The sequence below is a fragment of the Tarenaya hassleriana genome, unplaced genomic scaffold (assembly GCF_000463585.1).
Source record: "Tarenaya hassleriana unplaced genomic scaffold, ASM46358v1 Cleome19, whole genome shotgun sequence".
NCBI lineage: Eukaryota > Viridiplantae > Streptophyta > Magnoliopsida > Brassicales > Cleomaceae > Tarenaya > Tarenaya hassleriana.
The window spans coordinates 1738069-1752414 of record NW_010965304.1 but is presented as its reverse complement, the minus strand read 5'-3'; the positions used below and the strand labels follow the sequence as shown (position 1 = coordinate 1752414).

The 14346-nt window shown below is 32.5% G+C and overlaps 3 protein-coding genes and 1 non-coding gene across 4 annotated transcripts; 2 read left to right on the top strand and 2 right to left on the bottom strand.

The window, feature by feature from the left end:
• The first annotated feature begins 55 nt into the window (after positions 1-55).
• Positions 56-128, top strand: TRNAA-AGC. Its single transcript has one exon. It is a non-coding gene; the product is annotated as a tRNA-Ala (tRNA).
• Positions 129-2785: 2657 nt separating this feature from the next.
• Positions 2786-4352, top strand: LOC104811056 (peroxidase E5-like). The gene is made up of 4 exons (XM_010537599.2): positions 2786-3057; positions 3160-3351; positions 3485-3653; positions 3774-4352. Exons 1-4 carry the CDS (start codon positions 2836-2838, stop codon positions 4232-4234), a joined length of 1044 nt encoding a protein of 347 aa, XP_010535901.1. The 5' UTR covers positions 2786-2835; the 3' UTR covers positions 4235-4352.
• A 2455-nt stretch (positions 4353-6807) lies between these two features.
• Positions 6808-9811, bottom strand: LOC104811055 (peroxidase E5-like). Its single transcript, XM_010537597.2, has 4 exons — positions 9480-9811; positions 8391-8582; positions 7591-7759; positions 6808-7412 (listed from the first exon to the last, which is right to left on the bottom strand). Exons 1-4 carry the CDS (start codon positions 9723-9725, stop codon positions 6940-6942), a joined length of 1080 nt encoding a protein of 359 aa, XP_010535899.1. The 5' UTR covers positions 9726-9811; the 3' UTR covers positions 6808-6939.
• A 1064-nt stretch (positions 9812-10875) lies between these two features.
• LOC104811054 (peroxidase 37-like) lies at positions 10876-13529 on the bottom strand. Its single transcript, XM_010537596.1, has 4 exons — positions 13256-13529; positions 12239-12430; positions 11975-12143; positions 10876-11527 (listed from the first exon to the last, which is right to left on the bottom strand). Exons 1-4 carry the CDS (start codon positions 13484-13486, stop codon positions 11061-11063), a joined length of 1059 nt encoding a protein of 352 aa, XP_010535898.1. The 5' UTR covers positions 13487-13529; the 3' UTR covers positions 10876-11060.
• Between the last annotated feature and the right edge of the window lie 817 nt (positions 13530-14346).

The following is a 14346-nucleotide window of genomic DNA, read 5'->3' as shown; positions in this document are numbered from 1 at the left end:
CCAAATTAAATCAATGGATTTCAACAATTAATGCTTATATGATTTGTCAAATATAGGGGATGTAGCTCAGATGGTAGAGCGCTCGCTTAGCATGCGAGAGGTACGGGGATCGATACCCCGCATCTCCATTCTCTTTTTCAAATTTAAATGACAATTAAGTTTTTCCTGCCATTTAATTTAAAATTATATTTTCCACTGAACCTAATTACAATTGTTTTGAGAATGAACATTCAATATCCATTTTTAATTTAATTTATATTAGTGCCATTTTAAAATTTCAAAACAATCTCTACTCAAACCTAACTCCAATTATTTCAAGAATATGAATGAATTAAACATCCATTTTATTTCAATTACCTTTCAATGCCATTTTAATCGAATATAATTTTCTACTGACCCTAATTACCTTACTGCCAATTACGGAGAAATAAATAAATAAATATCTATTTTATTATTTTAGAATAAAATTAAGTATCAGTGCCATTCTAATTTAAAAACAATTTCTACTTAACCTAATTCGCATTATTTTTTGGAATTAAAAAGAAATATTTAGAAGACGACAAACGAAAGGGACAAAAATTCAGAATTCACGTAACATGTGCAAGTTGTGAAAGGTCGTGTTGTTCATAATGACAAAGACAAAGACAAAGAAAGAGACTCAACAAAATCTTCAAAGTCGTTGTCTTTGTTATATTTTTCCTACCTAAACATTATTTCTATTTCAACCACGACCCAAAAATCTTATAATCACGTTGCATTTTATCATATGGTAAACTTTATGGTGTTAATTCCTATTCTTGTCACGTGAATCTATAACGCAAAGTGTGTCCAAATTTTTAACCCCGAACTCAAACAAGATCGAATATAATAATGACAACATAATTCGTAATTTTAAAAACATTTGTTAACAATAATTTCCATTTTCAGATTGAATCAGTATTTCCCTGGAAATGTGATATTTACGTTGTATTGATTTGAAATGTATGAAGTATTGATTTGGGTTAACCATGTAATCTGAACAAAGGATTTTCTTAGGATCTTTTAAGATTAGTATTAGTGATGCCCTAAATCAATTTATGTGATTTTTATCATTTTATTTTTTTGGTAAAGAATCATCTTGTGAAAATTTAAGGATTAACAATAAACCGATATCATATATAATCGTATCCAGATCAAATATAATCCAAAAAAACCATCGGCATTATTTTTAATCAATTTTTTTGTAAAATTGAAAAACTAAAATGAAACCATTTTTTTTTTTGTAATGGTTTACCCCAAATGGAATTCGAATTCGGGCGGGAGAACACTTTGTGATTCGATCGAAAACGAAACTTTCTTTTGCAACTCAATATTTTTTTTTAATGAAAGTAGAAATCAAAGTTAAACCGGAATATAACCTTAACCGAATCTAAAATCAATGTAAAAAATTAATAGATATAATTTTTGTAAAACTATAATTTATACGTGGTTATCCTTGAGCAATGACTAATGAGCCCTACTCTACTAAAATAACACCAAATTGAATATATAAAAACCAAAACCACACACTATATATTTTCAACGAAAAAAATAATATATCAAAGGAGATTACTTAGATCTTTCACCGAATCGTTTGTTCAAATGCTCTTGTATATCAATCTAAATCGACCGACCATATCATTCTTTTAAAAAAAAATATTAGGAAATTAATAACCATATCTAATACGAGTCTTCTTTTAATGTGTTTTCCTTCGTCAACCGACAACTTATAGATTTGTTGAACTTGTCCTTGGGATTGAATAGGGGACCCGTGGCTTCTTTCCAAAATCCACTGAGAACACATGGTAGCCAAGGTCCTTAGGATTTGAAAATCGCATTTACCCAATGCGACATGTAAAAATGATAATAAAACCATAAACAAGTAGTGGTAAAATGTAATTTTAAAATTGTGGGTTCCTTTATTTCCTTAGAAAATCATTATCATTAAATAATGATAATCAAATCTTCATCATTATTTTAAAATTAGTTACGTGGGAATAGATTTGTGATCAAATGTCCTAATTTTTATTTATTTCTGAAAAAAATATGGGTCCAAATTGTTTTTTCGGCGTTAGTGTATATTTGTTAATTATCACTGAAAAATGATAAAATGATTATCCCTGTGGAATGAAAAAAATACGTACTTAAAAGTTTTTTTATATCTTAATTTACCAATTTTCTCATTTACATTGGTTTTTCATCTGAGGTTAACAAAGGATTGAAGTCTGCAAAATATTTCCTTTCTATGACATTATATATACTTTAATATTGCGAGGTGGAAATTAAATTAAAATATTTTCCATGTATATTTACACCAGATGATCTTTGTTTATTTATTAATTAAACTATTTAGTGCTGTATAATCTCCAAGACTAAAAATAACAACTTACCAAATGAGGAAGAAATAATGCACATTTTCCAAATGTTTTACTAAAATCGTCTTAAACTATAAATAGAGAAACACCTTGTGCTTTAGTGAATTTCAAAATATGGTGGGGCTATGTTTAAAGAAAAAAAACCTGAACATACATATACATACATATATATATATATACACATATATACATGTTAGGGTGTACCTATTTCACAAACAAGTCATATGTGCAGGAAGAGGGTACTAATATTAAAATAATAAACTCAATTTCGAGTCTTTTTAAAAGATATATATAATAGTAAACTTTCATATTATAAAAAAATTGAAATAATAAGAAGTTATAAATAAGAATGATTCACACGTATCATCATTACCCTCTCTATATAACTGTCTTCATCTTCTCATCTAGCAAGTCAACTCTTCATCTTCTTCTCTTGGGAAAAATGGCTTCCTCTTCTTCTTCTTTCACTTTCTTAACCCTAATTTCGGTATGTGTTTTTCTCCAAGGATCCATTGTCAGTGCTCAGCTAAGGCCCGACTTCTATATATGGACCTGTCCCCCCGTCTTCCGCATCATTCGGAACGTCATCATCGACGAGCTAAGGACCGATCCTCGCATCGCGGCCAGTATCCTCCGCCTTCACTTCCACGACTGTTTTGTTGCGGTGATATATCATAAATATCGTTTTTGTTAATTTCATTAATTTTGTGAAAAATTATCAAAATCCACACGGACGAATGTTTAATAATTAATTATAATTGATTAGGGTTGTGACGCATCGATCTTATTAGACAACTCAACCTCGTTCCGGACCGAGAAAGACGCCGCTCCGAACGCGAATTCGGCCCGAGGGTTCAACGTCATCGATCGAATGAAAGCGGAGATCGAGAGATCCTGCCCTCAGACCGTTTCCTGTGCCGACGTCCTCACCATCGCCGCTCAAACCTCGGTTACTTTGGTACATCTTTTTACGTCCATTTCATACGTGCAGTTAAATTTTATCAGAATTAACATTATAGGTCAACAAATATATATAACAATTTGATAATTGACAAATTATGATATATATATATATATATATATATATGCAGTCCGGTGGTCCATGGTGGCCTGTTCTACTGGGAAGAAGGGACAGTTTACGAGCTTTCTTCGATCTTGCGAATACCGCTCTCCCGGCTCCATTCTTCACCCTCCCTCAGCTCAAAGCCAGTTTCGCGGCCGTCGGCCTCAACCGTACCTCGGATCTCGTCGCTCTTTCCGGTAATTGTTGTCGTACATTTTGAATTGTAATCCTTTTGTGCAATATGACTATTAAAAATATTCTTGAAATTTATATTATTGGACATCAAAACCTTGTTTTTGTGCATCTCATATCCTTAGGTGGTCACACCTTCGGAAGAGTTCAATGCCAGTTCATATTGGACCGACTCTACAACTTCAACAACACCGGCAGACCAGACCCTACCCTGAACCCGACGTACCTCGACGAACTTCGTCGGTTGTGCCCTCAGAACGGTGACGGGACCGTCCTCGCGAATTTCGATCCCGTGACTCCGGACACCTTCGACAAGCAATATTACTCCAACCTTAGAGTCGGAAAAGGACTCATTCAAAGCGATCAAGAGCTCTTCTCCACTCCCGGAGCCGATACGAAACCGCTTGTGGAGTTATACAGCGGTAGCACGTTTGCGTTCTTCGGAGCTTTCGTGGAATCGATGATAAGGATGGGAAATATTACGCCCCTTACCGGAAATCAAGGCGAGATTAGACTGAACTGTAGGGTGGTGAATCCGCGACCTCGTGGTGTGGAGAGCGAAGATGGGTTTTCCAGCTCTATTTAAAAGTATGTGTACTGATATGTAAGAAGAAGCAAAGTGTGTGGTGGAAAGTGTAATCCGGAAAATAAAGGGTCTCATGGCAGTGGATAGTCATGAGACAGTTCGGCAAACTTGTGGTGTCTTCCTACGATTCTGTCGTATTAAACTATTTCGCTTTATATATATATATTACAAAATATGGACATAGTTTAGGGTTAGATGAAATGATTGATAAATTCAGGAGAAAAATTATATAAATTATATTATATAAACATATTACAAAAGAAAATTATTATAGTTTTCCTAACAAAAGAACAATTATGCTAATTTTTCTAACAAAATTTTAAGATCCCTCTCAAATTTATTAAAAAAAAATTCGGAAAACCGTTTAAATCTATATATTTTTTTTAACAGGATTATTATTTCCTTCATACAATACTGATTTGGTTGATAAGATAAATAGTTTTCGTATAAATTTATCATGCCAAATATTGAAAGAGTTTAGCTTAATTAATTTCTCCATTTCTTTTTTAGATGTCGAATAAAACTCTCCAATTTCCAAAAAATAGCCAAAATCCATATATTTAATGACGTCGCATTTTCCTTCAACGTTCTTGAACTTACATGTTTTTCAACCCAAAATAAGAATGACCGAGGTATCTAAGATTGAGTGGTTAATTGGTAACTTGAATTGATCGGTTAATTGGTAACCAATTTAGGTTCGAGTCTCTATTTAGATAAAAGCATATATCCGTGTTTTCTCGGTCTTATGGATCATCTGTATTTCTCGGATTCTCTTAAAGATTTAATTGGGTCAAATGTTACAAACTATAAATAAAAAAATGACTGTGGTCTAGATGTCATTTAGATGGTTTTTTACTTGTAATTAAATTAGAAAAATAGACTCAAACTTGGGTGGTCTAGTGGTGAGAGAACATGCAAAACATGCTCTCACCCTGGGTTCAAATCCAAACGTGGGAAGGGGTATTCACGTGGGCTTTCCCGGTCCTCTGAGAGATGTAGTCGGACCAAAGGTTCGGTGAACTTCCGGATTATCAATTTTTTTTTTAGGGAAATAGCCATACTATGACTTAAATTCGAATCCATGATGATCGTTATGGGACAATGTACCATTAAATGTAATACAGGGACATAGTTTATCAAGTGGAATAAATGTGATAATTCGTTGAATGTTAGAAAATTACCATTAAATGTGGAGACAAAGGTGAACAGATTGAAATAACTATTCATTTTTTTTATAATCATGAGAGTCCAAAAATACTTTACTAAAGACCTATGTCACACATCAAAATGGCGATGGTTTATTGGTATATCTATTGATCGACGGTTCGTTATTTTGGTCTAGATACGGAATCGATCTATGGATAAAAAATTGTACCCATACACAAAGGTCCCCTCAACTTGATTAATTTATTTTTATTTATTTATAATATTTATAAAATTTTACATAAAATTATTAATTCCCCCCTTTAATTAACCTATACTAAAATTTGTCCCTATTATACATGTATCTGGGTCCGCTAATGGTAACAAACAAAATTTATTTTGAATTTTTTTTATATGAAAAAGAAACATTGGCGTGTGGTTATGCCATCTCTCTTTCATGTTCACATTCAATCTCCTTGTCCCTATCGTGACCATTTATCACATGTCTGAATTAGTTAAATTCCATGCTGGAGAAAAGTCTATCCACGGGAATCATGAACAAAAGATATTGTCCTTTTGACGATAGAGGTTCATGAATGTCTTGTAACCTAACACTCGAAATCATCATTACATCCATATACAATAAAATGACTGTAACGGTCAAACAAATCGTATTCGAATTTATATAACCGGTTAAGTTCCGGTTATCTTCCGGTTAACTAGTTAAATATCGGTTGTATATTTTGGTTTAGATTGGTTTGGTTTTAGCGTTTGTCGCTTTGTTGATAAGATCTATAAGGATTCGTCACAATTTTATTTTATTTTATTTTGGATATTTGTGCATGACACGTTCCTTTGTCCACCAAAGTATACGGTAAACGGTAGTAGTTAAACAATGATGACTTCAATACATTTTAATCTTATCTTTGAAATTCAAACTTTATAAGGTAATATATATCCTCATGCAACTTGGCGTACGTTGAGTTATAGCATTTAATTAAATTAATAAATAGTCGGGGCATGTATGGCCAAATCGAATATCAAGATCAATTTTGGATTAGTTCAAGTATTATTTGATAAATACAAGAAAATGTAGACATGGGTTTTGGTTTGTTGTTGTCTCGAATATTGGATACGTCGGACAAATTAAATATTTTATATGACTTTGCTACTTGCCTCAAGAATTCGTGTTTCGTGTCATTACCGAAGATTTAAATTTAATGAAGTTAAAAATCTAAATATCACAAAACGATTAAAAAAATTAAATCTCTAACATACCGCGAATTATCGAAAATTTGCAAAAAATATTTCTGAATAATAAAGGGTTTCTTTTTTTTTTTTGGATCATTTCTATTAACTTATTTCCACTACTTTATATAATCAGAAAAATTGAAATTTTTTCATGGTAAAAAGGCAAAAAAAAAACAGCATCACAAAAAAAACCCTACACCATCACACAAATTGATAATTCTCTCAAAATTATGTCTAAGAAAAATATAAAAACATACTTCGAAAAAATAAAAACAAAACATCCAACCCACACATTTTTTGTTCGGTCTTAATCAAATAGAACTCGCAAGTTCATCCGCACTACTGTCCCTAATAACCTCAGGCTGCTTATCATTAACCACTCTGCAATTCAACCTGATCTCTCCTTCATCTCCCATTAGAGGTTTAACGTTTCCCATCCTCGTCATCGCCCCGACGAACGCATCGAAAAACAGAGATCGATCTTTGCTGTATAATTTCACCAAGGCAATGGTGTCATCGGCCACGGGAGTAGAGAACAGTTCTTGATCGCTTTGGATGAGGCCTTTGCCTTCTCTAAGGTTGGAGTAATATTTGTTATCGAACAATTTCGGCGTCTTTCGGTCCAAATCCACGAGGGCACTCTTGTTTCCGGTCTTAGGACATAATCTCCGAAGTTTACCTAAGTATTCTCTCTTCAGTGTCGGATCGGGCAAGCCTGTCCCGTTGAAGTTGTAGAGCCGGTCCAATATAAATCGGCATTGGGCTTTCCCAAATGTGTGACCGCCTAACATGTTAATTAGACCAAACAAAATGTTACAACGTGAAGAAAAATGTCTTGTATTGGACAACTATATATAGTTGCATACTAAATGTATGTACGTGGTTTCGATGAATAGGGTTTTCGAACTTGTAGCCGATCAAAGTATTTCTTGGAATCAAATGAATCACGGGGAATTAATTACCCGAAAGAGCGACGAGATCGGACGGTCGATCAAGGCCGACGGCTGCAAAGCTAGCCTTGAGTTGGTCGAGGGTGAAGAATGGAGCAGGAATTGCCGAATTCGCAAGATCGAAAAATGCATCCAAGCTATCTCTTCTTCCCAATGGGACCATCCATGAAGGACCACCCGACTATCAAATCAAAATCAAATCGATAGTAATTTAGTGTTTCGCTGTGATTCCCTCGTCGATTTGAAAAACAAACGATTAGGGTTAAGTAAAAAAAAAAGAAAGAGAAAATTTCATAAAAATACCCAAACTTCACAAAATATGCAAAGAAATGCATCAACTTTTAATTTGATAAATAAATACATCAAAATTTAAAATGTGCCAAAAAATACCTCAACCATTAATTTCTAATAAACATTGTTAAAAACTATTAAAATTTATATATGAAATAATTTCAAACAATTTAAATAGAATCGTCGATGGACCACGGTGTAATTAAAGACAATGTATCAAATAGCTTTCGATCTTGAAAACTGATAGATTTGTTTTGACACATTTTAATATTTGATTTATTTATTTATTAAATTAAAAGTTGATTTATTTTTTGACATATTTTCTAAAGTTTGGTTAATTTTATACGATTTTTTTTAATAATCAGGATGGTTCCGCACCTTCGATCTGACTACATCCACCCTAAACCCGTGACCAGTCTTTATATATGGACCATTTTGGTTCAGAAATTTTATACGATTTTCCCTAGACAACTATTTTTTTTTTTTTTTTGCATTTAGGTACAGAAATTATATATGCTTACCACATAAACACCTTCTTGAGCTGCAATGGCGAGCAAATCCGCACAAGAAACCACTCCCGGGCATGTTTCCTCCACGGCGGCTTTCATTCTATCGATGACTTCGAATCCACGGGCCGAATTCACGTTCGGAACGGCGTCTTTCTCGGTCCTAAACGACGTCGTGTTGTCTAACAAGATCGATGTATCACAACCCTAACGTAATATACACAACGAAATATGTGATCATATGATATTGTGAAACGTTCGTTATCAAACGATATAACTTTAAATATCGACCAGATATATATTATATGATTTGTATTGACATGATAAATCTTAATTGGTATATGTGTTTATGTTAGTGTATATGTATATGTTTAATTCTCACAACTTGATTTCTGTAGATACTGCTTTAATTAATATTTACTCACACGAATTTTATATATTAAAGTTTCAACATCAAATAATAGCATTCTTCCCTATAAATATATATATATATATATATATATATATATTTTGTAACATGGTCATTCATGGATATTTTTTATAATTTGTAACTTGTTTGGTGCGGGGTAGTCCACGCTTTTTGGTAATATAATATCTATAAGAGCAATGGATCGATAAAAGGCAACTTGAAATTAAAAAATATATCCACCAAAAAGTCTGAAACTTTTGGCATCTTTTTCAAACTATATACTATTAAATTCTCCGTTTCCTTTTTCATCATTGAATTAACTTTCAATGACAACCAGACTAAATATTTGAAATAAAAAAACATGACGTGAATTCTGTTATTTTAATTCCACTTTTATTATAGATAAACATGCAAAAATAACGCAAAAAGATAAAAGAAAAAAAACTGGTTTTGTTTTGCTATAGTAATGCATTCATTTAATCCAATAAAGAAAAGGAGTTTTATGAATCTTCGGGCAGGTTAACAAAAACTAAACTTAAAATAAATTATTAACAAAAATCAAATTCGAATCGAATCAAATTCACTTAAACCCGAATCCCTATAGTTTTTTTTATAACAAAATAAACCTAAAAAATAACCAAAACCGAAAACCAACAATAGATACATATATATATATATATATAATGTGTTCTTACATGGACAAAACAATCATGGAAATGGAGACGGAGAATGCTAGCGGCAATGCGGGGATCGGATCTCAACTCGTGGAGGATTGCATCCTTGACGACGTCGAAGACCTTCGGACATGTTTGGTCGTAGAAGGAAGGGCTTAGCTGAGCATTACACAACGTCGCATGAAGAACAATTAATACACATCCCAATGCTGTTATTAGGGTTTTCAAAATGAATGAAGGCGGAGAAGAAGAAGGATTTGAATTCATGTTTTTGGTTTTGTTCGTTCTAGGAGATGAATGAGAGAGCCATCTCAGCTACATCGTTTTATAGATGTAAACGTCGGACACTTCATTCTCCTTGATTTTCTGATTATTTCAAATCCTTATTATATATGGGAATTGAATTTTAACAAAAAAAAATAATATATGGGAATTAATTTATATATTTTGTTATTTTTTGTGATGTGGAATCTAATCTTGGAATACGATATATATTACACAATTCTTATATTATTGGACAGTGAAATTATATATAAAAAAATATGACTGGTTTAGAAAATTTATTATCGACAATATATGATTGATTCTAATTTTTATTTTTATTTTACAAATTGTTATAGATAACTAAAACTAATGTTAGTAGTAATAGGATATGCAGATCATCCAGGTGCACATGACTATAAATTTTGTATTTATAATTATATTTTTTAAATGAATAATAAATCAAATTAAGATCATGTCAGAGAATTGATTCTCGAGTTTTAAACAAAATTCATAGTGATATGATTAATTTGTAAATTAAAATACATTTTTATGTGGGTCCACTTCCACTATGTATGATATCATTCATCTATCTATGGAAATTATGAATGCCTGCAGGTTGTAACCGTTGAGGGAAATAATGAACCATTCGGGGGCAAGTGGTTACCAAACTAACAGTTGCGACCAATGAAATTGTACCCTTGGAAGTATCCTTTTCATTTATCATTACACCTTTGAATATAAATTGGCGTTACAGCTGTGCAAAATTATCCGTACTGAAGACGATGACTCTGGACCTTTTTTAAAAAAAAAATTCAAATATTTGGTTTCCATGAATACCAACAAAATACAAAAATTTCATAATTAAAAATAAGAAACTATACTCCTTGTGATATTTTCTATGTATCTTTTGATACTTTGGTTCTAAAATTACCCTTTTATTAATAATGGATAATGACAATAATAATTTATAATATTTTAACTTTTTGTGTGTTTCCAATTCTACCCATTAAAAAAAAAAATTACACAATAATATATTGCTTTATATACATTAATATTCACTACAATATGTCAGCTAAGTCATGTAATAAATTGACCGACAATAAAATAACATATATAATTATTGATCAGATTAATATTCCAAATCAATAAAATATTGGGATGAATTTGACATTTATTATAACCAAAACATTGACATAAAAGATACCACAAGAGGAAAAAAACACAGAAGGACAACATTTTTATTACACCCCAAACTAAAACTCAACACTCAACATTTTTTTTTTGGAATTTATTTCATACATAGTTAGCCATGCCACGATGTTATAACATATAGTAGTATCACATAGAAGTGACCATTTCAATCACGTTATCAATATCTTCCATACGTCTCGAGTTCACCACCCTGCAGCTCACCCTTATCTCTCCCTGATTTCCGGTGAGAGGCGTAATATTCCCCATCCTCGTCATCGCCTCGATGAACGCATTGAAAAACGCTTTCTGGTCTTTCCTGTACAGATCCACCAATGGAACCGTATCGGTCGCGTCCGGCGAGGAGTAGAGCTCTTGATCGCTTTGGATCAGACCCTTTTCGACCTTGAGGTTCTGGTAGTATTTGTTGTCGAAAACCGTCGGCGTCTTGAGATCGAAATCGACGAGGGCGCTCAGGTTTCCGTTCTGCGGGCAGAGCTGTCGGAGTGTCCTGAGGTAGGATCGGTCGAGGGTTGGGTCTGGTTCGCCTGTGTTGCTGAAGTTGTATAGACGGTCCATTATGAATCTGCATTGGTTCTTGCCGAATGTGTGGCCACCTAACAAAGGATACCCACAATAAAAAAAAATTATTAAATTTTTCGGTACAATAGCCTAAAAATATATGATTTTTCAAAAATTGCTATACATAAATAGATGTGGGTTTACGGCAATATTTACAAATTGGATATATTTTGGCAGAAGTTTCAAATTTGTATATTTATATGATAATTTTTAAAAATTTATATTTTTGTTAGGCTATTGTACCTATTTTTTTCCTTAGTTCAAAATTATTATTAATGTTAATTTATTAATGATTATATATAGTTGTTGACATTTCAAATCAAACCCATGAACAAGACTAACACAACAAGACAATTGGATACTCGGATACGCAAATGATTACGAAAATTATTATTTTTTTTATGAAAAAAAATTGTAAATTATATTGTAATTATAAATATTAACCAAAATAAGGATTAAAAAAAACATAAAAAAAGGATTACCAGAAAGGGCGACAAGATCGGAAGCTCGATCGAGTCCAACGGCTCTAAAGCTATCTTTGAGTTGTTGGAGAGTGAAGAAGGGGGCAGGAAGCCGTTCGTCTGCAAGTGTCACGTTCCCCCGTAAACTGTCCCTTCTTCCCAACGGAACTTTCCACGAAGGGCCTCCCGACTATATATTATAATAAACAAACCATATAGTATCATCATCACATTATATTCTCCTATTTGTATCATTTAATTAGAAACATTATTATATATATTTACCAATTCGACCGACTTTTGGGCAGCGATGGTGAGCATGTCGGCACAAGAAACGACTCTTGGGCACTCTCTCTCCACAGCGGCTTTCATTGTATCGATCACGTCGAACCCTCGAGCTGAGTTTGCGTTCCCCAACGCGTCTTTCTCGGTCGTAAACGACGTCGTGGTGTCCAACAGGAGCGATGCATCGCAACCCTAAATTCGAAATACGTACAAAACCAATCAAACCTATGTGGATAACCGATTTAAGATTAATGAGAATTTGGGTTCAAACCCTAATCTCCAATAATTAAGAATAGCTGTCATAAAGAAAAAAACATTATAACCATGTGACTAATCCTTTCATTAGATAATTGATTGCATACATAATAGTTTTTTTTTTCTAAAAAAATCTCATTGGTTCATGTCATTATATAGACTTTTTGGATCTACCGACATCACGGGTCTGTCCTTGTGCTCGTAACGTGGACATTTTTGGACGGTCCACGCATTAATTGATTTTAATATCTATCTATCTATCTATCTATCTATATATATATATATATAATAATGGAACGGGCCTAGTTGAATTTATGTCGTTTACATCTAACCGATGTGATAGTCTATAAAAAAACTGTCGCGTGATATTAACTTCAACAGTTTCTTATTTTGAATGATACAACTTATCCAAAACATCATGATTAGCACTCTTTAATTAGCTAAATCGATTATAATTAACCCGAAAACTAACCATTGTTTCTTTATAATGAAGTATTTAGCCTTCTACTTTAAGTATATGTACTTAAACAAAGGGGTTATCATTTCGGTTAAGTAACTGAACCGAACTGAATCAAGTTGAAATCCAACGTAAATTTTGAATGCTTATAGATTTTTGAAAATTGAAAAATCTAAATCTAAACCGAATCGAATATAAAAAACGAAAAGACCAAATAGAAACAAATTACGAAACGAACCAAATTCATAATTTTTCTATTAAAAAATGAGTGATAAACACGCATAACTCTATGTTATTTTTGTTACTTGGACAAAGCAGTCGTGGAAGTGGAGACGGAGGATGCTTGCGGCGATGCGAGGGTCGGATCTCAAGGCGTCGACGATGGTGTTGCTTACGACATCGAAGACCTTAGGGCATGTTTTGTCGTAGAAAGAGGGAGAGAGCTGAGCACTCGACAGAGACACGTTAACGAAGAAGATACACCCCAATGCTATTATTAGGGTTTTCCATTTGCAGGAAGAGGGTTCCATCTTCATTTGTTTGATTTCGATGGTGGTGTTGGGTGAAGAAATATCAAGTCTTGTTGAATCCCTTTATAGAGAAACAGCGGTCCAACTTGGAGGCCTTTATTTTATTTTATTTTTATGAATTATTTCAAATTTCTATATATTCAAATGTTTAATAAAAGTGAATTTGTGGTATTTTATGTCTGAATTCGATCATTACTTTTTTTTTTTGGTTACAATAAGTAAACGGGGCAGGTTAGTCGAATCCAGACCAGAGGCGGCTCTTAAGGGGAACAAGTTGGGGTTTAATAATAATAATAATAATAATAATAATAATAATAATAATAATAATAATAATAATAATGATGATGATGATGATGATGATGATGATGATGATGATGATGATTTAAGCCACGATAAGTTGGATATCATAATTTAGCATTTGAAATTTATGGTAAGGTTAAAAAATAATATTATAAAATGTGGTTGTAAATTCTACGAAATATATTTGAATTTAATTATTTTTTTCAATAAATTGATAATGATATTCTTCAACATAAAATATAGTTACATATAAATATAGTTTTATGTCGTCGATACGATGACAATTAACAACATCCAAGCGTCCAAAATAATGTAATAGTAAAGATTTTTTTTGTTAGTCGAGTACCAAAAAACTTATTATCATATACTAATACTTCATTAAGATCAATAATTTGCAAAAAAAAATAAATTGTACTTATAATACAAGGCCTACGAAACTTTTGATTTTTTATATTATCGCTACCCTTTATTGTTTGTAATATATTCTAAAGGACAAAAAGATGCATGTGCTTGGCACGTACCTATGGAGGTTCGCATTTAATTTGGAATATATATATATATATATA